Below are 25,572 nucleotides of genomic sequence, written 5' to 3' on the forward strand. Positions count from 1 at the left end.
AAAATCAGAGAGGTCAGCTCAGTGTGAGGTGGTTAACCATGATACAGTAAAAAAATGTTAATAACAGATTATCTTTTACTTCCATGTACGGTCAGCTAGCAAAAACTGCCCCTTTCTTTTCTGTGTTAGTCTTGTTGTCTTACCCTCATAATTTTGGTTTAGTGGACAATTGCCATTTAACTTCATGGATTTACCTTTGGTGTCCTCTTAGGCCATTTGTCATCTGAATTTATATAAATATCCGCATCTTTTTTCTTCTACTGTTGATGGTTTTATTCATATATAAGGTAGAAAGCAAGGCTACACATTTTTTGTTGTTAACCAGTGGCCAACATCATTTGTTGAATTATATTTTTCCCTTTTGATAAGTACTATCTATATTGAGGACCATAACTCCTGTATATTCTTGGAACTCTTTATGAACTGTTCAGCAGAGATTCTGACTTTCTGTGATGATGCCACACTACTCTTGTTACTCTAATTTTGCAATATGTTCTAATGTCTAGTAATTTGAACAATGTACCTTGCACACATTCATAAATGTTTTGGGAATGAACTCCTTTAGTTGGGACAATTTAAGTCACTTTCTTTACCTCTTATGCCCCCCTTAGTTTCTTGCTTATGCTTGAAATTAATATTTTTGATTTGCCTTTACCAAAATCAAATTGAATTTTAGTAATGACTGTTAAATAAATACCTTTTGTTGTTCACTCAGCATTCACTATGTCGAGTTGCTCCTTAGAGTTGTACATAAGAGAGACAACCTGATTCAAAATGTGCAAATCTTTTGACTTTGTATTTTGCGTTAGTACCTGTAGTGTGAGTCTTCAGCTACAAAACAGAACATGGTGTACCTGTTTTCAGTATCTGTAGGTGATAGATGTGATCCCTCAGCCTTATGTCCATTTGTATCTTACCATCTCAACTGGCTATCCCAAATATAATACATTTTCAAGTGTTTCTTATTAATAGATACTTAAGAACTCTATTAGGTTATAACATAAATGTATATGTTCTTTTTAAAAATCAAGCAGTACATAAATAGCCAAAGGAAAAAGTGGGCGTGTTGTGTGCCCACCTGCCAGTAATCATATTCCACAAAAGTCATCACTGTTTAATAATTTATTCTTACAGATTTAAAAGCATGAGTATAATCTACATTGGTTTCATAAATGTCGGTCTGCTCTATGTAATTTTCTGCAACTTTACTTAGTCATAGTTGAGCATCTTTTTGTGTCAGTTCATATAACATATTGTCCTTTTTTTGTGGTACTATAGATTAAACTCAGGAATACGCTACATCTGAGCTATACTCGCAGCCCTTTTTTAAAATTTTATTTTCAGACAGGGTCTTGCTAGCTTGCCCAGGTTGGCCTCAAACGTGTGATTCTCCTGCCTTAACTTCCTGAGTAGCTGGGATTATAGGCCATGTGCCACCATGCCTGGCTCAACATTATCTTGTCTTTAAAAAAGTCTTTTTGGTATTTAATTGTAGGAATAACCCCAAATTTATTGACCCAATCCTCTGTTGATATTTAGACTACTATGTTTATATCATGTTTATAATGTAAACAAAATTACAGGATCATTTTGTATGTGCAGTAGTCTCTCCTTCAGTTTTACTTTCTATTCATTTCAGTTGCCTACACCCACAGTCAGAAAATATTAAATGGAAAATTCTAGAACTAAACAATTCATAAGTTTTAAATTGTGCACTATTCTGAGTAGCATGATGCTTTCTTACTCCATGAATCATATCTTTGTCCAACACATCCTTGCTGTATCCACCATCTACTTGTTAGTCACTTGGTAGCATCATGATTATTAGATCAGCTGCATAGTTTTGCCATACTTGCGTTCAAATAACCCTTATTTACACATGGTTTCAAAGCTCAGTAGTAGTGATGCTTGGAATTCACATATGCCAAAGAGAAGGTATCAAGTGCTTCCTTTAAGTGAAAAGGTCAAAATTTATCATAGGTATATATATATGTATGAGGAGAACAAGTATGTGTGAGTATTCCTTGCTATCTATGGTTTCAGGCATTCACTAGGATCTTGAAACTTATTTCCTTAGGTGAGAGAACTATAGTATATGTTTGCATATTTATTTTCTTTAGTGCAAACACTTAAATTGTTGGGTCAAAGGCTATATATACATTTTAAATTCTCAGAGATTCTGTCATAGGTCCCTTCAAAAAGGTTGGTAAGTGTAGACTTGTACAGTTTGTAAGAATGCTCCTTTTGCCATCATATCCTTGCCAAAAATGGTCAAAAGTCTGCAACAGTATACAACTTGCAAGCTAAGAGTGTGCTGGCAAGAAGACATGAGTCTCCTGGGTCAGAGACAAAAAGCACAGCAGTAATGGTAGCCAGAGAGTATCATCTTGTGCTGAGCCCTGGGGCCCCAGTTTCTACAGGGTGACATGACAAAGGCCAGATGACACTAGCACATACAGCAGGTTTCCTCCTGAGTTTAGAGAATCTGAGTGTTTCAAGTGGGGTACAAGTAAACATGCCTGATTTTTGCCTTGGAGGGAGAGATCATTTTTCCCACTGTTGTAGAGGGAGACCTCTTTTTATATCCCAAGGCTGTTTGCTATATAAGTGCTGTTGCAAAGATAGTTTGAAATAAACATGATCAGTGCCCATATTAAGACATGCAGAAACTGATGTACCTGTAAAGTATTATCTCATAGAACAGTTATTATCAAGATGAAATGGTCACTTGCATTTCTTTGCTTAATGATGGGGTTGAATATCTGTATATGTTTATTGGCCAATTATGTTTTTGTTCTTTTTATTTATTATTTTTTTTATTATTATTGTATACAAATGGGATACATGTTGTTTCTCTATATGTACATGGAGTCAAGGCATACCATTTGTGTAATCACGTTTACATAGGGCAATGATGTTTGATTCATTATTTTTTTCCCTTCTCCCCCACCACTCCCACCCCTCTTTTCCCTCTATACAGTCCTTCTTTCCTTCATTCTTACCACACTCCTTATCCCTAACCCTAAACCTAACCCTGAACCTAATGCTAACACTTCCCACCCCCCAGTATATGTCCTCATCTGCTTATCAGCGAGATCATTCGTCCTTTTTTGAGATTGGCTTATCTCACTTAGCATGATATTCTCCAATTTCATCCATTTGCCTGCAAATGCCATAATTTTATCATTCTTCATTGCGGAGTATAATTCCATTGTATATATATGCCACAGTTTCTTTATCCATTCGTCAACTGATGGGCATCTAGGTTGGTTCCACAATCTGGCTATGGTGAATTGAGCAGCAATGAACATTGATGTGGCTGTATCTCTGTAGTATGTTGATTTTAAGTCCTTTGGCTATAGGCCAAGGAGTGGGATAGCTGGGTCAAATAGCAGTTCCATTCCAGTTTTCTAAGGAGTCTCCACACTGCTTTCCAGAGTGGCTACACTAATTTGCAACCCCACCAGCAATGTATGAGTGTACCTTTCTCCCCACATCCTCGCCAACACCTGTTGTTGCTTGTATTCTTGATAATCGCCATTCTAATAGGGGTGAGATGGAATCTTAGGGTGGTTTCTCTTATTACTAGAGATGGTGAACATTTTTCCATATGTTTGTTGATTGCTTGTAGATCTTCTTCTGTGAAGTGTCTGTTCATTTCCTTAGCCCGTTTGTTGATTGGATTATTTGCATTCTTGGTGTAGAGTTTTTTGAGTTCTTTATAGATTCTGGAGATTAGTGCTCTATCTGAAGTATGATTGGCAAAGATTTTCTCCCACTCTTTAGGCTCTTCCTTTGCATTGCTGATAGTTTCCTTTGCTGAGAGAAAGCTTTTTAGTTTGAATCTTTCCCAGTTATTGATTCTTGCTTTTATTTCTTGTGCTATGGGAGTCCTGTTGAGGAAGTCTGGTCCTAAGCCGACGTGTTGAAGCTCTGGACCTACTTTTTCTTCTATAAGATGCAAGGTCTCTGGTCTGATTCCGAGGTCCTTAATCCATTTTGAGTTTAGTTTCGTGCATGGTGAGAGATATGGGTTTAGTTTCATTCTGTTGCATATGGATTTCCAATTCTCCCAGCGCCATTTGTTGAAGAGGCTATCTTTTCTCCATTGCATATTTTTGGAACCTTTGTCTAGTATGAGAAAATTGTATTTATTTGGGTTTGTTTCTGTGTCCTCTATTCTGTACCATTGATCCACCTTTCTATTTTGGTACCAATACCATGCCGTTGTTGTTACTATTGCTTTGTAGTAGAGTTGAAGATCTGGTATTGCGATACCCCCTGCTTCACTCTTTCTGCCAAGGATTGCTTTAGCTATTCTGGGTTTTTTATTCTTCCAGATGAATTTCATAATTGCTTGCTCTATTTCTGCAAGGTACATCATTCAATTGCATTGAATCTGTATTGCACTTTAGGTAGTATGGCCATTTTGACAATATTAATTCTGCCTATCCAAGAACATGGGAGATCTTTCCATCTTCTAAGGTTTTCTTGAATTTCTTTCTTTAGTGTTCTGTAGTTCTTATTGTAGAGGTCTTTCACCTCTTTTGTGAGATTGATTCCCAAGTATTTTATTTTTTTCGATGCTATTGTGAATGGGGTAGTTTTCCTAATTTCTCTTTCTGAGGATTCATCACTTATGTACAAAAATGCATTGGATTTATGAGCATTGATCTTGTAACCTGCTACTTTACTGAATTCACTTATGAGTTCTAAAAGTTTTCTGGTGGAATTTCCAGGTTCCTCTAAATATATAATCATGTCGTCAGCGAACAGGGATAGTTTGAGTTCTTCTTTTCCAATTCGTATCCCTTTAATTTCTTTGGTTTGTCTAATTGCTCTGGCTAGAGTCTCAAGGACGATATTGAATAGAAGCGGTGAAAGAGGGCATCCCTGCCTTGTTCCAGTTTTAGGGGGAATGCTTTCAGTTTTTCACCATTTAGAATGATATTAGCCATGGACTTAGCGTAGATTGCCTTTATAATGTTAAGGAATGTTTCCACTATCCCTATTTTTTCTAGTGTTTTGAGCATGATGGGGTGCTGTATTTTATCAAATGCTTTTTCTGCATCTATTGAAATAATCATGTGATTCTTGGCTTTAAGTCTGTTGATATGGTGAATGACATTTATTGATTTCCGAATGTTGAACCAACCTTGCATCCCTGGGATAAAACCCACTTGATCGTGGTGCACTATCTTTTTAATATATATTTGTATGCGATTTGCTAAAATTTTGTTGAGAATTTTTGCGTCGATGTTCATTAAGGATATTGGTCTGAAATTTTCTTTCCTCGATGTATCTCTGTCTGGTTTAGGTATCAGGGTGATATTGGCTTCATAGAATGAGTTTGGGAGGGTTCCCTCCTCTTCTATTTCATGAAATACTTTGAGGTGTATTGGAATGAGCTCTTCTTTAAAGGTTTTGTAGAACTCGGCTGAGTCTGTTGATATGGTGAATGACATTTAATGATTTCCGAATGTTGAACCAACCTTGCATCCCTGGTCCTGGACTTTTCTTTGTTGGTAGGCTTTTGATGACCTCTTCTATTTCATTGCTTGAAATTGGTTTATTTAAGTTGTGTATGTCCTCCTCGTTCAGTTAGGTAATTCATATGTCTCTAGAAATTTGTTGATGTCTTCGAGGTTTTCTGTTTTGTTGAAGTATAGATTTTCGAAATAGCTTCTAATTATGTTTTGTATTTCACTCGTGTCTGTTGTGATGTTTCCTTGTTCATTCCGAATTTTAGTAATTTGAGTTTTCTCCCTCTTTCTCTTTGTTAGTGTGGCTAAGGGTTTATCAATTTTATTTATTTTTTCAAAGAACCAACTGTTTATTTTGTTAATTTTTCCAATTGTTTCTTTTGTTTCAATTTCGTTGATTTCGGCTCTGATTTTAACTATTTCCTGTCTTCTACTACTTTTGGTATTGGTCTGCTCTTCTTTTTCTAGGGCTTTGAGCTGTAGTGTTAAGACGTTTATTTGTTGATTTCTACTTCTTTTTTTGAATGCGCCCCATGAAATAAATCTTCCTCTAAGTACTGCTTTCATAGTGTCCCAGAGATTTTGATATGATGTGTCTTTGTTCTTGTTTACTTCTAAGAATTTTTTTATTTCCCTCCTGATGTCTTCTGTTATCCATTCATCATATAATAGTGTATTATTTAATCTCCAGGTATTGGAGAAGTTTCTGTTTTTTATTCTGTCATTTATTTCTAATTTCAATCCATTATGATCTGACAGAGTACAAGGTAGTATCTCTGTCTTCTTGTATTTGCTAACAGTAGCTTTGTGGCATAAAATATGGTCTATTTTAGAGAAGGATCCATGTGCTGCTGAGAAGAAAGTGTATTCGTTCTTTGTTGGATGGTATATTCTATATATGTCCATTAAGTCTAAATTGTTGATTGTGTTATTGAGATCTATGGTTTCTTTATTCAGTTTTTGTTTGGACGATCTATCCAGTGGTGAGAGAGGTGTGTTAAAATCGCCTAGTATTATTGTGTTGTGGTCTATTTGATGTCTGGAATTGAGAAGGATTTGTTTGATGTACTTGAATGAGCCAATGTTCGGGGCATAGATATTTATGATTGTTATGTCTTGCTGATTTATGCTTCCCTTAAGCAGCGTGTAATGTCCTTCTTTATCCCTTCTGACTAGTTTTGGCTTGAAGTCCACATTATCTGAAATGAAGATGGATACTCCAGCTTTTTTGCTGTGTCCGTGTGCATGGTATGTTTTTCCCCATCCTTTCACCTTTAGTCTATGGGTATCTCTTTCTATGAGGTGAGTCTCTTGCAGGCAGCATATTGTTGGATTTTTCTTTTAATCCAATCTGCCAGTCTATGTCTTTTGATTGACGAGTTCAGGCCATTAACATTCAGGGTTATTATTGTGATATGATTTGTATTCTCAGTCATTTACTCATATTTGTTTTTTGACATGATTTGGTTTCTCCTTTATTTGGCTATTCCTTTAGGCTAGCGCCTCCTGTTGCTGATTTGCATCGTTGTTTTTCATCTCCTCCTCATGGAATATTTTGCTGAGAATGTTCTGTAATGCTGGCTTTCTGTTTGCAAATTCCTTTAGCTTTTGTTTATCATGGAAGGATCTTATTTCATCGTCATATTTGAAGGTAAATTTTGCTGGGTATAAGATTCTTGGTTGGCATCCATTTTCTTTCAGGGCTTGGTAAATGTTGTTCCAGGCCCTTCTGGCTTTTAGGGTCTGGATTGAAAAATCTACCGATATTCTTATTGGTTTCCCTCTGAATGTAATTTGATTCTTTTCTCTCGCGGCCTTTAAAATTCTGTCTTTATTTTGTATGTTAGGTATCTTCATAATAATGTGCCTTGGTGTGGGTCTGTTGTAATTTTGTATGTTTGGAGTTCTATAAGCCTCTTGTACTTGGTTTTCCATTTCATTTTTCAGATTTGGGAAATTTTCTGATATTATTTCATTGAATAGATTGTTCATTCCTTTGGTTTGTTTCTCTAAGCCTTCCTCAATCCCAATAATTCTTAAATTTGTCCTTTTCATGATATCCCATAATTCTTGTAGATTCTGTTCATGATTTCTTACCATCTTCTCTGTTTGGCCAACTTTGTTTTCAAGATTAAATAATTTGTCTTCAATGTCTGAGGTTCTGTCTTCCAGGTTTTCTACCCTATTGGTTATGCTTTCTATGGAGTTTTTAACTTGGTTTATTGTTTCCTTCATTTCAAGTATTTCAGTTTTTTTTTTTTTTTTCAGTATCTCTAACTCTTTATTGAAATGATCTCTTGCTTCCCGTATTTGGTCTTTTAACTGTTGATTGGTGCGATCATTTAATGCCTGCATTTGCTCTTTCATCTCCTCCTTCAATGCCTGCATTTGCTCTTTCATTTCCTCATTTCCTTCTCTGATTGTTTTAATTATGTACATTCTGAACTCCCTTTCTGACATTTCTTCTGCATTGCTGTTATTGGGTTTTATTGATGTAGTATCTAGGTTTGTTTGGGACATTTTCTTCCCTTGTTTTCTCATATTGGTCAGATGTCAGTGGGACTCTGAGATATTGCAGATTTCCTCTATTGGCTTATAGTGTCCCTGTAGATTTCCAGTGTATCACCTCCCAGCCTTCAGTAGCCTGAAGTCTTGGAGGAATTTGATAATGCAGTGCTTCCGAAGAAAGCTGCCCCTAACCCCTACTGGTTCCAGGGCTTGGAGCTGGCTCTGTGCGGAAAGGCTCTCACTGGGGGTCTGCACCGTGCAGCTAGCCGTGTGGGGGGAGCCCACCGCTGGATTGTGGAAGGCTACCTTGGGAAGACTCTAGCTGCCCTACCCTGCTATGATAAGCCACCCCTATCTGTGCCTGGTGCCCAGGCCAAGCTTCGCCCAGTGGGGGAGACTCACCCCGTGACTCTATTTTTGTCCAAGCCTCTCGATGACTCCCCTTCTTGAGTCCTGGGTTCTGGAGCGACTGGAGATGCAGTCACCCTCTAGGTCACCATCTTGGATCACCCTGTGGAAAGAGCCTGCGGCCGGAGTGGGCAGAGCCGCCTGAAGAAGTCGCTGGCTGCCCTGCCCTGATCCCAGAGTCTGCTTGCAGATCGAAGTTCTCCGTTGGCTTGGGGACTTGTGGCTGGCTCTATGTAGAAAAGCTCTCACAGGGCGGTCTGTTCCAAGAAGCTAGCCTTGAAAGGCACCTCCCACCGCAGGGGTCCAGGCTGCTTGGGGAGATCGCTGGTTGCCCTGTCCTGGTCCCTGAAGCTGCTTGCGGGCCAGAGTATGCTGTGCTGGCTCCGGGACTTGGAGCTTGTTCTGATCAGAAAGGCTCTCAGTAGGGGGTCTGCTCCGAGAACCTGGAGAAGCTGGCTGTGTGGGAGGGGCCCAGCACCGGAGTGCACAGGGCTGCCTGTGGAAGACTCTAGCTGCCCTGCCCTGATCCGATAAACCACCTCTATCTGGGCCTGCCACCCGGGCCGAACTTTACCCAGTGGGCAGACTCACCCGTGGCTCTATTTCAGTCCAAGTCTCTCAATGCCTCCCCTTCTTAACTCCTGGGTTCTGGAGCGACTAGGGATGCAGTCCCCCTCTAGTCCGCCATCTTGGATCGCGCCCCGTGGAAAGAGCCTGCGGCCGGAGTGGGCAGAGCCGCCTGAAGAAGTCTCTGGCTGCCCTGCCCTGATCCCAGATGCTGCTTGCGGATCGAAGCTCTCCATTGGCTCGGGGACTTGTGGCTGTCTCTATCTATGTTTTTGTTCTTGCACAGTCATATCCTTTGCTTATTTTTCCGTTGAATTTATTTTTTATTGATTTGTAATAGCTCTTTACATATTGTGACTATTAATGACTTGGCAAATCATTTATTAGTATTTTCTCATAGTATATTCTTTCTTTTAATATGGTTCCTGGGAGCTGTTGCTATATATAAATCTTTAGGTTATATGTTTTTGTCAGAACTCATCAAACTGTACTCTTGAAATGTATGGGTTTTTTGGTTTTTTTTTTTGGAATGCAATTATATCCTGAAGTAAGTTTAACAATATTACACCATTTTAGGTAATTACTCTTTTAGCTATAATGGCTACCCATGACAGACTTAAAATATTGTGTTTGAGTTTTTGTTAGGTTGGATAACTGTAAATCCTCTGTATTTTTGTTAGGTAAAGTGTTTCAGTATACAAAAATGTGTACACAAATGTATAGTTAGTATTTGGCTAAAGCAGAGTCTCATAATTAGTATGGTTTTAACAGTTGGAGATATTTTTTCTCTTCAACCAGATATGACTCATTTAAAATATTGTAGAAAAACATATGGTATGTGTTTGTGAAAGTTTCAAGGTTCTCTTGAATTCACCAGTCTCTTCATTCTAATGGTTTATTCTTACTTATTTTGAAAAAATAAAGAAAGGGTAAAATATAGTTAATATAGCATAATAGTATATGTATCTAAGGCACCTTGTAATTAGAAGCATATCCTTCCTTGCCACTGTGTTAGATAGTACCTGGGTGGGAAGAGTGTTTCCAGATCCACTGTCAGGAAAATCACCATTCCTCTAATCCTACAGTCTGCTCGCTTTGTTTTTTCTTTTAATCATTGTTTTCTCTTAATTATTTTTCTGCTTTTCTTGCCACTAACGATTGATGATGAAATATTTCAGAAGTTTTAAATATGCTTCTTAAAGAAATTCTAGGAAAGAGAGAGGAGAGAGAATGATTTCTGCCATACTTTCTGTTGCCTATTTCTAGTTTAAATGGATTCTAAATCCTGACTTTGTTTTCTGATAAATCATTTCTAGTCTGTCTTTTTCTTGCTTAGTCCTTGCCATTGTTCATCAACACAGAATAAATTTCTGAAGAAGTTACTCTGTTCCAGATTTTTTGTGTCACATCCTTACATTTTTGAAGGCTACCTCGATCCCTGAAAAGAGAGAAGTATTGTTTGCCTGTGTTTTAAAATTTTTCCCTCTGCTCTTAGGAATTTTATCCTAAGTTGGTTCCCCTGCTTTCTCCTTCTACCTTCAGATACTTGGAATTTCAAGAAACTTTGAAGCTGGTTAGGAATGTTTCGTCTCCATGTTGCCCTACTTGTTTCATTTAGAAACTCCACCTGTTTATTCTGTATTGGGGCCTTGTGTCAGTTAACATTCCAGAACTATAACTTTGGACCTGCAACTTAACCTGAGGAAGACTTTATTTTGGCTCATGGTTTCAGAGGTTTCAAGCCATGGTCACTGGGCACTATTGTGGCACAGTCCATCATGGCAGGAATGTGTGGCAGAGGAGGCCTGTTCACATTATGGAAGCCAGGGAGCAAAAAGAGAAAGGGGCTGTATCTGCTTCAAGGCCCTCCAAGTGACCTCCCTGCCTCCCAGTAGGCCCCATCTCTTAAAGATTCTGCTACCTACCAGTAGTATCATAGGCTGCAACCAAGCCTTTAACACCTGGGTTGTTGGGGACACTTATCCAAACCATAGCAAGCCTTGATTAAAACACCAATCATAATGCAAATGTTTTAACTGAAGAAGAATTAGAGGAAAAGAGAGCTACATAAAATCTTAAGATGCTGTCCCCAGTAATTTCTGTACTGCACTGTTATTTTCTCAATATGTTAGTTTTAAGCATATAGTACATTTGGAATATAAGTTATTGTGATAAAGGCAAAGTGATACTTTTGCTAACAGTCAGCATGTGCTCCCCCACAGCATGTCTAATACTAGAACAATATTAAACCTGTTTGCCCTTGCTCTTATATTCTTGCCTCTCTCAGTCTGTCTTTTTTCTTAGCTCTTAGGTTATCTCCTTTTTTTTTTTTTTGCGGTGCTGGGGATCGAACCCAGGGCCTTGTGCTTGCAAGGCAAGCACTCTACCAACTGAGCTATCTCCCCAGCCCGGTTATCTCCTTTTTTAAGGACTTCTTTTTTAGAAATAGTTTTTCCAGTTCTCTATAATCAACCTATGGTCTTAACATAGATTTGGAATTTTTAAAAAATCATCATATTTGAGAAAATAGCTTTCTTTTCCCCTCTCCAATCATCTCTTTCATGAATCTTTCTTTAATTTCAATCAGAGTTTCTTTGTGGCCAGAGTTAAGTCTCTTTTATGTATTCAGGGGCTCCTTTGTATGAATGGAAGTTACTACTTTTTAATATTTTCTTTGAACAGTAAAATTTCAATATGTATACCATTCCTTCTTGGATGGCTTCAAAGAAGTTCACACATTTGAATCTTAACCATTGTGTTTCAGTTTTTATTATCCACTTTCATCCTTTTTATCCCCTATCAAGATAGGGAATTTTTTTTCACATGTATCTTCCTTGTAGAGTCACTGGTTTCATTTCTGTGTTTATTTTAAATGTGTTTATTTTAATTCTTTCATGCCATCTACTCTGCCAATTTTTGTAGAACAAGAAATGGTTATTGAGCCTAAATTGGCATGCTTCAGGCCTTAAGTGTGTAGTTATAATTAAGGTATATTCTTCAAACTTGAGGAATTCATAGTCTGTTGGGGAAGAAAAATATCTCAGCAGATAAGAAATAGCAGATAATATGTGATATGTAGTGCAAATGAAAGATGAGTGGTAGATAAATTTTGAACTTGACCTTGAAGGTTGGGTGAGAGGGTGCCAAAGCAGAGGAGGAGGGAGGGTATTCCATCTAGCTTTGTTGGAAGACTCAAACTGATGAGCCATCAAAGCACAAGTGCTGTTGAGGGAATGGTGGAAGTTTTTGGATCTACAGCAAAGGTTGTCAGATGTGAAGTGAAGGGGAAAGAGAGAAGATAGGTGCATATCTTTTTGTAATTCATATTATCAAAGAGACAGCCTTCCTTAAATGGTATCTCTGTACATTTGAGAAGAAAGAGGAGAAAAGAACCAGGAAGGAAGCTTAGAACAAGTTACAGAGAGGCAGAAAGAGGTATGAGTACGTGTTATTATTTTCTACAGAAGCCTAATGGGGGCAGGCCAGGAGAGAGCTGACCTGTTGGTTAGATCAAATTAAAATGTAGTTTCTGAGTGCTACTTCAGATTCACATATAATTTTATTCTTTTGATTGACATATTCCTTCATTTACCTGTTTTGATTTCTAGATTTATCCAGAAAAGTTCTTTCTGTAGAATAGGGTCTCTTGACCAATTTCAGTAGGATTCAGAAATGATAAGCATTAAGGTTTGTACTTTTTTCTTGATTTATTACCATATTGTATATTCCATTGCAATTTAGTGCTGTGCTACAAAGCTCTCTAAATCCACCTTTTTTCTATCCCTTTATTGACATGTCTCTGTGGACTATTTCATAAGTAAACTTTGTGTTTTGATCCCTTCGGTATGTGTCTGTGCTGTGTTGCCTGCCATTTTCATCTTTTTCCATATCTTTTCACTTTAATGTGAGTTGAGAATCTTCCTTTGAGTTTTAAGCTTGTTTTCCAGGTTCTTTCATCACAGAGTCAACCTGGTCTTTGTATTGTTCTAGCTCTAGATCATTCTATTGCCTCTTTTTTGTTTATTTCATGAAAAGTCCTCTTCCTTACTCCTTTTCCCTCTGTCAAAGCACAAGCCGTCTTCTCTGCAGTTCCTGCCATCCTGCTTCTCTCCGCCTCATCGACTCCCCATCTCGCTTCAAATCTCAGTAGTAAACATATGTTCTCCCTTGTCTATACCTCTTAATTTCTCTTTTCCACTGTTATTGCTTTCTCTGTAATTGTATTATTTAACTTTGTTAAGCATCTTATAATACGAAAGATGTGGTTGAAAATAAAGTTGTATCATAATAAAACTATGTCATATAAAGCCAGTTGTTTCCCAAGGAATAAGAAAGTCTCAAGATACAAGTTAAAATGTCTGTTGTTTCATATTCCTTGATTATGCTAGTATAAAAGTTCAGTGTGTCATGGAGAATTTCTTAGCTTATATTCATTGTTGGTAAGTGACTGAATTAAGCCTTCTTGATTACCTGGAAAATAGTACTTTTATGTGTCATAAGAGTTTCTAAAATTAAATTAGCTTTTTGAGTGAACTAGAAAAGAGAATTACTCCCAAAACGTATATTTTATAATCATTCTTTTGGAAAATTTAGTGTTCCAGACTAATATTTATTTAGTTGCCCCATAAGGGAAAAATAATTTTGTCTTTGAATACCATCCTCCTCATAAAATGGAATTATTGTATCTTTTGCACTTGGTTCATTGCCCACTGGCATATTCATCAGTTATCACAAATTGTATCTATGTCTTGGCAAAAGTCCAGACAGTACATGGACAATTTGGACTTCTGCTTTGGTCATTGCTACCCATGTGAGTCCTGAGACAATGACTCTATTCCCTTTTCAGCTTCATTTCCCAGAGAAAAGCAGAGGAAGCTACCCTTTTTTCTCCATGTGTTTTTCCTGACCTCTGAAACGTTTTTATATGTCATCTTAGTAGAATGAAAAGGAATTTAGAATTGGTGAATGGTGTTAGAAGGTTTGCATAATTTTTCTTTTTTGTTTCTGTGCCTTGTTTATTTTCAAAAACAGGATTTAACTTCTCTACTACCTGAGTAGCATTGATGAAAAAAGAATAAAAGAATACCTTTTTAGTGTACTGTACACTACTTTTTCTTTCAGAAATTTCTTTTATCATTTTTAGCTTTATTTCACAAAAAATAACTAAAGATTATTATTATTCAGGGTTGGGGAAAAAAACAAATCATACACTTTACATTTCTGTACTGAAGAAGCTTGACTATTTAGTATATGTGTGTAGTTTATAGTTCACTTTATATATATATTGCTTCCATGAAAATTTTACTGAATTTTAACATAGTTTTAAAATAGTATTGCCAAGACTGGAATGTAGCTCAGTGATAGGGTGCTTGCCTAGCGTGCATGAGACCCTAGGTTTGATTCCTAGCACTACAAAAACATTTTTTTAAATAAAAAGATAAAAACAAATAGTAATGTTTCCCATGTGATAATCTTGCTGATTTTGATATTCAGTAATCTTTGAATAACCTCACCAAGAAACAGTTATAAAGTTTATGACTTGGTATGTCAACCAAAATTTGACAAATTTGTCTCAATCTTTTTGTCAGGAATGATTGTGAAAGTTCACATGAAGGATGATATCTTATTTTGCAGATAATCCTATGATTTTATAAAACTGTTTCACTGATAAACACAGGCTTTTAAAGGCAATTGAAAGGAGTTTAGTTGTGGAGTGAAAGGGATGTCCAAAAGGTCATATAGTCAATTCCTTGAGGATGTCCAGGTTGACCAAAACAGCATTGTGTGGCACATGACTGTATTTGTTCTAGTTGTTCTAATGTATTTCTTGTTCATGGAATGTTTGTTGAGTCTACTGAGTGACCCTCATTGTGGTTAATTTTCATATTGTTCTATAATCATTTACTGTGATGAATCTTTGGTAAGGGTTTGGTTTGTGCTGTGCAGAAACATCTCTGCATAGAGATTTCACATTTGTGCTAATGAGTCCTAAAGTTCTACCAGTTTGAAACTACTTTTTCTTTTTTTAGGTTGGGGATGGGGTGGGATTTTAAACCATGAAGGTAGTGTGAATTTAGGCCCGTACTATGCTTGCACATGCCTAATAGTGTTCTGATTTCACATGGTGACTTCTCCATTTCCTCATTTGATGCCATACCTACTTGAGCTTCCCCCAGTAAACTGTGTCTTCATAGTCCTGGTTTTAGGGTGATCTTTTCTGAGTTTTGACTCCATAGTTGACATATGTCTGGAAATAAGTTCCCTGCATGGGTGTTAGAAAGTCCCCTCATAACCATTATGGTCAGTAACTGATTCTGTGAGTCATGTTAGTTTCATCTCTTTGATGTTCCTCTTTGTTTATCACAATTTTGTATTTTTTTGCACATATTTGAAGCTCAGCCCTTTATATACTGTTTCATAGATTATATTTTGTCAAGCATCTCAGTGTTTAGACTTTATTGGAATTGAAAGACTCAGTGATACTATTGCATAATTTTAAGTTATTTTAGACTCATAATGTTTTTTGTTTGTTCATCACTGTGGTATCAACAGTGTCAAACATTTTGTGTCCCCTATGTACTGAGTACATTAAGAAATGAAGATCTTTAACTGGATTTCTTCCTTCAGGAAACTTACTTATAATGTAGACCTTAGTGGAACTAAGTGCCTTTTGGTGCCATAGAGTAAGCCTACTAATATGGAATAAAATGATTGGAAAAGAAATAGTAGAGCAGTTGAAACTTACAGCAAAACATGAAGGGTGGTTAGAACTTGACTGGATTTTCTGGGTTAGATAAAAAGAGGTCTGTCCAGCTTGAGGAGAGCCTTGAAACACCAAAAAAGGAATTTAGATTCTGTCTTGTATATCAGAAAAATCCATTGATTTTTGAGTGGGAGGGACATATTTATTTATTTATTTATTTATTTATTTATTGTTCTAATTGGTTATACATGACAGTAGAATGGGGAGGGACATTTAATGAAAGTAATGTTTTTCAGTCTTGGTGCTAAAGTTTTGGAAGGCTAACACAATGCTCTACTAAAGATTGGCATATTAATCTTACTTTGGAGAAATTAAAGACTTCACAGGTATCAGAATAAGTGTTCGATTTTCTTATTTATATTGATAATAGGTTGCCTACTCAGTGAGGAACATGGGCATGGGCCAGGTGTGTGTTATAAATCATAAGTAGAGCTGGCTGGGAATTAGAGTGGTCTTAGGCAGACTACTGGCCTTTCAAGGTTATAAACTAAACTTTTTTTTTTTTTTTTTTTTTACTGGGGATTAAATCCAGGAATGCTTTACCCTGAACTACATCACCAGTATTTTTCACTTTTTATTTAGAGACAGGGTCTTGCTAAGTTATCTGAGAATCTCACCAGGTTGCCAGTTGGCCTCAAACTTAGGATCTTTCTGCCCCAGCCTCCTGAGTTGCTGGGATTACAGGCGTGTGCCACCACATGGCTAAATTAGACCAGATTTTTAAAAACATCATTTGGCCCTCATAAAATATGTCAGCTAGCATAGTTTGAAGCAAAACTATGAGTTTGCAATCTCTATATAGATAGGTTCATTATTGTAAATGTAAAAAAAAAAAAGATACTAATTCCAAATTGTCCACAGAATTTAGAAAAATATACTGTGTTTGATTTGAAAGTCTTGTGTCTTAGTAAGTAACTGCTTACTTAGGAGTAATAATCTTTTTTGGGATATTTGACTTCCTGATTTGGAAATAAAAATATTTTCTAAAACTCTTATTTTACAGGTAAAAGAATGTCACATTTTAGCATTAGTACCTGAAAGCAGCATGCAGATTTCAGGCCACATGGATGAGTGCCAACTTCTACATTTCCCATGTGTATCCTGTGACCATTCTATCTGGGGTGAGTGATTTCTAAGAGTAGCTGGCAACAAACCAGATGCTAGACAGCCAAGGACTGCTCTAACAAATAATGCTAAGAGTTATAAATTAAACACTGTCTGGTGATCTGTGATGTGTAAGGCAGTTAATTTAGTTGGTCTGAATTAACTGTCAGCTCCAAAAACTATATTCCCATAATGTGAAATCTGTACTAAGCATGTTTGGAAGAGAATAAGAGAATAATAATTAGCAATAAGGAATCCTTTGTTAAAATGTGAAATTATGGCAATGCCTAAGATTGTTTTGAATTAATAACTGTATTTTAGTGGTATGCCACATATTATAAATAATTTTAATTTTTAAAGTTCCAGGACTTGGTATTTCTTGGATGGTGGTTATAATTTTATATAAAGTTGAACTTTTAGATTATACATCTTCCATTGCCTTATAACATCAGTTTTGCTTTCCATTTAGCATAAGATACATTTACAATATTTAAGTTTCTTAGAAATAGATAAATTATTTATACCAGAGGTTTGCATTTATAGTTTAAAACTTATTTTTCAAAGTTTCATTTTGGGAAACTTCATTGGGGTAAAGCCTGCTAACTTCTCCATGCATTTTTCTGCTTATTTAAATTATTTTACTTCACCAAGCCATTCATTTTTTAGAACATCCTTCAAAGAGTTCTTTCGTCTTACTGAGGACACCTGACCTTTTGAAGCTTCATAATTCACATCTAGATGTCACCAGTCTTTCCCATGTTAACAGTTTTGACTATGTTTTATTATATGTGCCTTCGGCGCCGAGCCAGGACAGCTACAAGAGGAGAAATGATGAACAGCCATAGAACTATAGAATCAAACACCCGGACTTCCCCTCTCAATGCAGAGGTGGTTCAATATGCCAAAGAAGTAGTGGATTTCAGTTCCCATTATGGAAGTGAGAATAGTATGTCCTATACCATGTGGAATTTGGCAGGTGTACCAAATGTATTCCCAAGTTCTGGTGACTTTACTCAGACTGCTGTGTTTCGAACTTATGGAACGTGGTGGGATCAGTGTCCTAGTGCTTCCTTGCCATTCAAGAGGACACCACCTAATTTTCAGAGCCAGGACTATGTGGAACTTACTTTTGAACAACAGGTATATCCTACAGCTGTTCATGTTCTGGAAACCTATCATCCTGGAGCAGTCATCCGAATTCTGGCTTGTTCTGCAAATCCATATTCTCCAAGTCCCCCAGCTGAAGTAAGGTAAATCTCAGTTTCAGTGACCTAAATTATATTTCTGAAAGATTTTGGGATCTTTTTTCCATTGGAAGTATTATCTTAAGTAATTTGGACAAATTTAATTTTGAAAATTGTCCTGAATTTCCTTTGGGAAAGAGAGATCACACTCATGAAGATTTAATGCATGTTTTCTGCCTTAATACCTCACATAATAATATTCATAGATTGTGATATTTGCACGACACAGAATTTATCACAAATGAAAAGTATAATTTGAACTAATAGGGATGTGGGCCAATCTGAGAAATTGGTAGAAAATACGATCCTAAAATATTTTCAAACAGGCATCATGTTACTGCTTTTAATTACCATGAACAACTCAAAATAGGCCCATGGAGTGATGCTTTAGAGGATATCTTTAGGAGGTTAGCTTTAATGTTAGGTGGATGCTTTTATAACATGCATCTTGATATAAAAGTAAGTGTTGCTTTAAGGAGTTCTTGAATTCTCTTTACAATGCTATTTACATCATTAATTTGCACAGCAGCTCCTTTCTCTCTCTCTCTCTCTCTCTCTCTCTCTCTCTCTCTCTCTCTCGTTTTTGTGATTCATCCTCTTTATTTTTTAAAATATAATTATTTGATGATGAAATAATCACATAGGTCAGTAACCTATAAAGTACATAATGTGGCCTTGCACATACCCTATTCTCCATGTGCTCAGGACCCATCCTTTCCCCAAAGAAACCATTTTTATCAGGTCTCTTTGTATCTTTTCAGAGTTTCTTTGTGTGAATACAAATACAAATATATTTTTATTTTTGTTATTCACAAAAATAAGCATACTATTCACATTGTTTTGTACCTTATTTGTTTCACTAAGTAGTATATATAGGATATGTTTATATAAGTACAAAGAGACCTTCCTCATTCTTTCCTACAACAGTAAGTAAAGCATAGTATATATGTACTTCAGTTTATTAACTAGTTCATAATTAATTGGCACTTAGTTGTTTCCAGTCTGTTTTGTAATTCTGAAAATTAATTGAGGGAATAACTAAATCATAAGTCATTTTACCTGTATGCAAGTGTACATGTGGAATGAATTTCCTGAAAGAGGTGGTTGGCCGAAGAGATCACACATTTGTAATTTTGCTAAATTTCCCTCTAGAGGGTTTGTACTGGTTTATATTCTCATTGGCAGTGTATGAATGTGTGTGTATTGTCAAAACTCACCCACAGAGTATGATGATAAATCTCATTATTTTTGAAACTTAACGGGTTAGAAATTGTATTTCATATCAATTTTGTTAAAATCCATTTATTACCTCTGAGGTTAAATATCTTTTCATATGTTTAAGAACCATTTATATTTGCTTTCTTTCAAACTATCTGATCATGTAATTTGTTTATTTTTCTTTTACTTTTTGATCTTACCAGTTTTTAGATCTTTTTTAACTGTTAATTCACTCATTCATTACTTTAGTCTCTACTGTGTGCTAGGCATTGTTCTAGATATTGAAGATAAATCAGTGAACAGAGTACAAAATAAACACAAATTCCTGCCCTTAGGAGAATATTCTACCCTGCAAATAGTTCATGTGCACCTATTAAATTCAGGACTCTAGCTGTTAGCAAATAAGAGGAGTGGCGCAGGGATCAGCTGCCACTCTGTGACACACTGCTCCCTTGGTATCTCTCCTCAGTTCTAAGGGAATACCTTCATAACCTCCTGAGAAATGGGTACAGAGTACAACTCAACTTAGGTTGGAGACTGCTGGTGTAATCTTTACTTGTTCTTTTCAGATATACTTTGATAATTCTTTGTGTATAATGTAATTTATAAGTCATTGAAAAAGAAATGCAGACTGGGCACAGCAGTAAGTGCCTATAATTCCAGTGATTTGAGAGGCTGAGGCAAGAGAATCCCAAATTCAGGGCCAGCCTTAGCAACTTAGCAAGTTCCTATCATAAAAAGTTCCTGGGTTCAATCCCCAGTAAACTGGCCCCCAACACACATACACATGAACCAAAACAAAAAAAAAAGGAAAAAGAAAGATAGAAATTGACATCTTCCAATATACATTTTTTTTCTTCCTAAAAGAAAATTAAGTAGATATTTAGACCAGTTATTTTCTTATGTGAGAATTGTTTTATTAGGACTCTTGTCATTCCTATAGAGTTATCCACATTTTTTTTCCTAAAAAGCTGAACAAATTTGGGGATAAGATCTGTGAAACATGTAATGTGTTTTCTTCAATCCAAAACATAATGGCTGCCAAGCTGAATATAAGTCACATTTTTGGATTCCTGAAAGTTTTAGTACATGGTTGTGACTAAAGTTAACTTTATTTATGGATATGTTTCTGTTTTGCTTTATTGATATTTAGCTTTATCCCTCAAAATACCATTAAATGTCAAGAGAAAAGGAATCTAACCAATATATATTATTGCAGTATAAGAAAATAAGTTTGAAATTTTACTTACTATGGAATCAGTAAATGTTTCATTTTTAAAAAATTTGTTAGAAAGTACAAAAAGAATATGTACATGGAAAAATATCTATAATTATTTTGCCAAGATTTAGTGACATTTTGGTGAATTTCTTTAGACAGTGAAAAACATTCATTGAACGCCTTCTCTGCCAGTTCAATGCTGAGAACAAAACAGAGCCAGACAAAGGTGGCTCTTGTTCTCTTAACTCACAGGCCAGCTTGCAAGAGGACCATGGGATCATAGGAAACGTGTATTGGCAGAAGGGAGAATCTAATCCTTGGACCTCAGAGAAGTCTTCCCTGACGAAGTGAATTTGCTGAGAATAAAGATCAAGAGAGGCTCCATTGTGGGTAGGAAAGATGGAGAAAGAGCACATTTAAGCTGAAATCATGGTGTTTGAAGAAGAGGGAAAAGTACAAGAGTGTAGCAAATAAGCTGTTGGGGTTTGTAAGCATGAGATATTATTAAAATCTAAACTAGTGGTTTCCCAGAAGCAAACCTTGAAGTTATTGTTTCTGCACAGCTATTTATCATAGAAGTGCTCTAGCAGAAACCAGTAAGAAAGGGGGAAAGCACAGTAGAGAAAGAGAATTCAGGAAGGATGTGATTTCAAGTGAAGTTTCAGTCTCCTGCACCAGGCCATCTGCATCAATCAGTCTTTGGCTATGGGCTGGAGATGAACATATGGACTAAAAATCTTTAAGAACTTGACACACTCTAGAGGAAGAGACTCCAGGAACTCAGGGCAGTTCTGTGAATAGGCTTGCGGGTGTAAGTGACATAGGGTGAATCAGTCCCATCTAGAAGATGGTCACAAGAACCACCAGGGAATCTAAGTGTAGCATGAGTGAGAGGAGTCAACTGCAATAAACATAATAATGGTTATAAAAATTAGGGAACTCATATAAAGTCAGATTATTTGTTGAATAAGCAGACATTTAAAAGACACATGAAATACCAACATCATTTATCATCATAACAATTTCATGAAAGAAACCCCAGTATACACCAAGAAATTAGTACAATCAGAATCTTGAATAAAGAGCATTTTTACAAGAATGTTTCTGCATGCATGCATGCTTGTTTGTATATATCGATATACTTTCCCTTTTCACATTTAATCATAGAAAACTCCATTATGCACTACTGTGTAGAAACCATTGGACTGTACTTCCTGTCACATTAATTGAGCACACAATTTTATCCCTATGTTAGGAGTTAGCAAACAAGAATGTTTGGAATAACTCATAAATTTGTTTGCAGGAAGTGGATTTCTTACAGTCCCAAACATTCAGAATGTAAAAGCAGTCTTTTAATGATTTCACCTGATTCAATTTCTTTGTTCACCCAATGAAATAGAAAAGTTATAGATAGTTCTACCAGATCTCAGTCTTTACTGCTTCTTGCTTAGTGCTCTTAAGGGAGAAAAAAAAGAGGCAGTATTGAGTGTCCTGATCCTGAGGATAAGGTCTTAATGGATGCCTGTGCAGGAATTACAAAATATGCTATTTTAGGATTACAATTTGGAATAGAGACATAGGGAAAAGGGGAGGGAAAAATGACAAATTGAAGTTATATTAAAGAAACTGATTGGAATTACTTAATTTGGGGATAAAATTTAATGATGTGGGTTTTTAAGTGTTAAAAGCACTTTAACTGGATAATGAAGTTAAAAAAGCAGGGAGAGGGCTGGGGATATAGCTCAGTTGGTAGAGTGCCTGCCTCGCAAGCACAAGGCCCTGAGTTCAATCCCCAGCACTGCCAAAAAAAAAAAAAAAAAAAAGGGCAGGGAGAGCTGGTGTGGTGGCACACACCTATAATTTCAGAAACTTGGGAGACTGAGACAGGATGATGGAAAGTTTGGGGACAGCCTGGGCAACTTGATGTTACCCTGCCTCAAGTAAAGAAAGAAAAGGGGCTCAGTGGTAGAGCGCTTGCCTAGCATACATGAGGCCCTGGTTCAATTCCTAGTACAATGAAAGAGAGAGGAGAAGAAGAGGAGGAGGAGGAGAAAAGAAAAGGAGAGAAAGTCATAGAATTTGCTGTCAAAGGAAGTTGCTTAAGAAACAGTTTCACAAATATGTCATATATTAGTGCCTTTGACTTCATGGGCCAAGAAATAGGATTTTCTCATTTAAGTTAGAATTGACCAGGTCCTTTACACAATTATGTTAGTTCCCAACTAGAGATGGACTGAGATGTTGTCTTTGAATACAAATACAGGCTCTTTATATTTGATGGATTTTATTCCTAACAAAAAGAATCTGCAAAAATAATGAATATGGAGTGATTTTAAAGGTTTTAGAAAATGTATAAGTTCCTGCTTTTATAGTTAACTATTCTGTAGTTCCTGATTTTCTTGGTGATATGTTTACTAGAATTCCCATTGAGTGTCCCACTTCTGGGAATACATCCAAAGAAAATGAGGTCAGCATACCAGACACCTGCATACCCATGTTTGTTGGGACCCTATTCATAATGTCTAAGATGCAGAGTCAGCCTAGGTGCCCATCAGTGGATGAATGGATAAAGAAAATCTGATACATACAAACAATGGAGTATTATTCATCCATAAAGAGAATTAAAATCCTGTCATTTGTAGCAAAATGGATGGAACTAGAGGATGTTACGTTAAGTACAATAAGACAGAACCAAAAAGACAAGTGCTGCATGAAGCTAAAAAAAGTCAACCTGGAAGTAGAATAGGATTACTAGAGATTGGGAAGGGTGTCAGGGGAGAGGGTGGAAAAGGGACATTGGATTTGATTGGTATATGCTATATGCATATTTGGAAATATCACACTGAATTCCATTAATATGTACAATTAACATATTAATAAAATGTTTAAAACTAAAAAATAAATTTAAAAAAAGAATTTCCAGTGAGCATCTGTCTTACGTGTTTATTCTTGTAGGTAGAAATTACCATATTTCCCTTTTCCATTCTTCCAAGATTAGGACTCTATGCTCTTATGGACCTAAAGACTATTAGGGTACCTATGTGTCAGTGACTTTTCTCTACTTCAGCTTCGTATATGTCTCACTGTAGTTAGTTTTTACTTAGATTTCAGTAGGTCATTGGGTGAAGTTAGTGAATCAACAACATTTTAAGTTTTATTAATCAGTGAATTATAGTGAATTATAAATTACAGTGGTAATGGTTTCAGTGGTCATGTTTATATACTTTTTTGGCATAAGCTTTTTTTTATTGTAAACAAATGGGATACATGTTGTTTCTCTGTTTGTACATGGCGAAAAGGTATACCATTTGTGTAATCATAAATTTACATAGGGTAATGTTGTTTGATTCATTCTGTTATTTTTTCCCTTCCCCTCACCCCTCCCACCCTCTTTTCCCTCTGTACAGTCCTTCCTTCCTCTATTCTTGTCCCCCTCCCTAACCCTAACTCTAACCCTAACACTAACCCCTCCCACCCCCCATTATGTGTCATCATCTACTTATTAGCGAGATCATTCTTCCTTTGGTTTTTTGAGATTGGCTTATCTCACTTAGCATGATATTCTCCAATTTCATCCATTTGCCTGCAAATGCCATAATTTTATCATTCTTTATGGCTGAGTAATATTCCATTGTATATATATACCACAGTTTCTTTATCCATTCGTCAACTGATGGGCATCTAGGTTTGTTCCACAATCTGGCTATTGTGAACTGAGCAGCTATGAACATTGATGTGGCTGTATCTCTGTAATATGCTGATTTTAAGTCCTTTGGGTATAGGCCAAGGAGTGGGATAGCTGGGTCAAATAGCAATTCCATTCCAGTTTTCTAAGGAGTCTCCACACTGCTTTCCAGAGTGGCTACACTAATTTGCAACCCCACCGGCAATGTATGAGTGTACCTTTCTCCCCACATCCTCGCCAACACCTGTTGTTGCTTGTATTCTTGATAATCGCCATTCTAATAGGGGTGAGATGGAATCTTAGGGTGGTTTTGATTTGCATTTCTCTTATTACTAGAGATGTTGAACATTTTTCCATATGTTTGTTGATTGCTTGTAGATCTTCTTCTGTGAAGTGTCTGTTCATTTCCTTAGCCCGTTTGTTGATTGGATTATTTGCATTCTTGGTGTAGAGTTTTTTGAGTTCTTTATAGATTCTGGAGATTAGTGCTCTATCTGAAGTATGATTGGCAAAGATTTTCTCCCACTCTTTAGGCTCTTCCTTTGCATTGCTGATAGTTTCCTTTGCTGAGAGAAAGCTTTTTAGTTTGAATCTTTCCCAGTTATTGATTCTTGCTTTTATTTCTTGTGCTATGGGAGTCCTGTTGAGGAAGTCTGGTCCTAAGCCGACGTGTTGAAGCTCTGGACCTACTTTTTCTTCTATAAGATGCAAGGTCTCTGGTCTGATTCCGAGGTCCTTAATCCATTTTGAGTTTAGTTTCGTGCATGGTGAGAGATATGGGTTTAGTTTCATTCTGTTGCATATGGATTTCCAATTCTCCCAGCGCCATTTGTTGAAGAGGCTATCTTTTCTCCATTGCATATTTTTGGAACCTTTGTCTAGTATGAGAAAATTGTATTTATTTGGGTTTGTTTCTGTGTCCTCTATTCTGTACCATTGATCCACCTTTCTATTTTGGTACCAATACCATGCCGTTGTTGTTACTATTGCTTTGTAGTAGAGTTGAAGATCTGGTATTGCGATACCCCCTGCTTCACTCTTTCTGCCAAGGATTGCTTTAGCTATTCTGGGTTTTTTATTCTTCCAGATGAATTTCATAATTGCTTGCTCTATTTCTGCAAGGTACATCATTCAATTGCATTGAATCTGTATTGCACTTTAGGTAGTATGGCCATTTTGACAATATTAATTCTGCCTATCCAAGAACATGGGAGATCTTTCCATCTTCTAAGGTTTTCTTGAATTTCTTTCTTTAGTGTTCTGTAGTTCTTATTGTAGAGGTCTTTCACCTCTTTTGTGAGATTGATTCCCAAGTATTTTATTTTTTTCGATGCTATTGTGAATGGGGTAGTTTTCCTAATTTCTCTTTCTGA

At 36.5% G+C, this 25,572-nt stretch overlaps 1 protein-coding gene across 3 annotated transcripts in view; it reads left to right on the plus strand.

The window, feature by feature from the left end:
• The window catches only part of Fbxl4 (F-box and leucine rich repeat protein 4), a 90,370-nt gene that overhangs the window by 1,211 nt on the left and 63,587 nt on the right, over positions 1-25,572 (plus strand). For 2 of the 3 annotated variants that reach the window (XR_007109544.1, XM_047558961.1), the window contains exons 2-3: positions 16,733-16,850; positions 17,500-18,083. Coding sequence is in view for 2 of the 3 variants with exons in the window: in XM_047558961.1 (XP_047414917.1) it covers positions 17,572-18,083 (512 nt within the window). In the remaining variant the exon portion in view is untranslated. The remainder of the gene's footprint in view (positions 1-16,732; positions 16,851-17,499; positions 18,084-25,572) is intronic. The other variant, XM_047558962.1, reaches the window with a different exon arrangement.

The sequence above is a fragment of the Sciurus carolinensis genome, chromosome 7 (genome assembly GCF_902686445.1).
Source record: "Sciurus carolinensis chromosome 7, mSciCar1.2, whole genome shotgun sequence".
In the NCBI taxonomy this organism is placed as follows: Eukaryota; Metazoa; Chordata; class Mammalia; order Rodentia; family Sciuridae; genus Sciurus; species Sciurus carolinensis.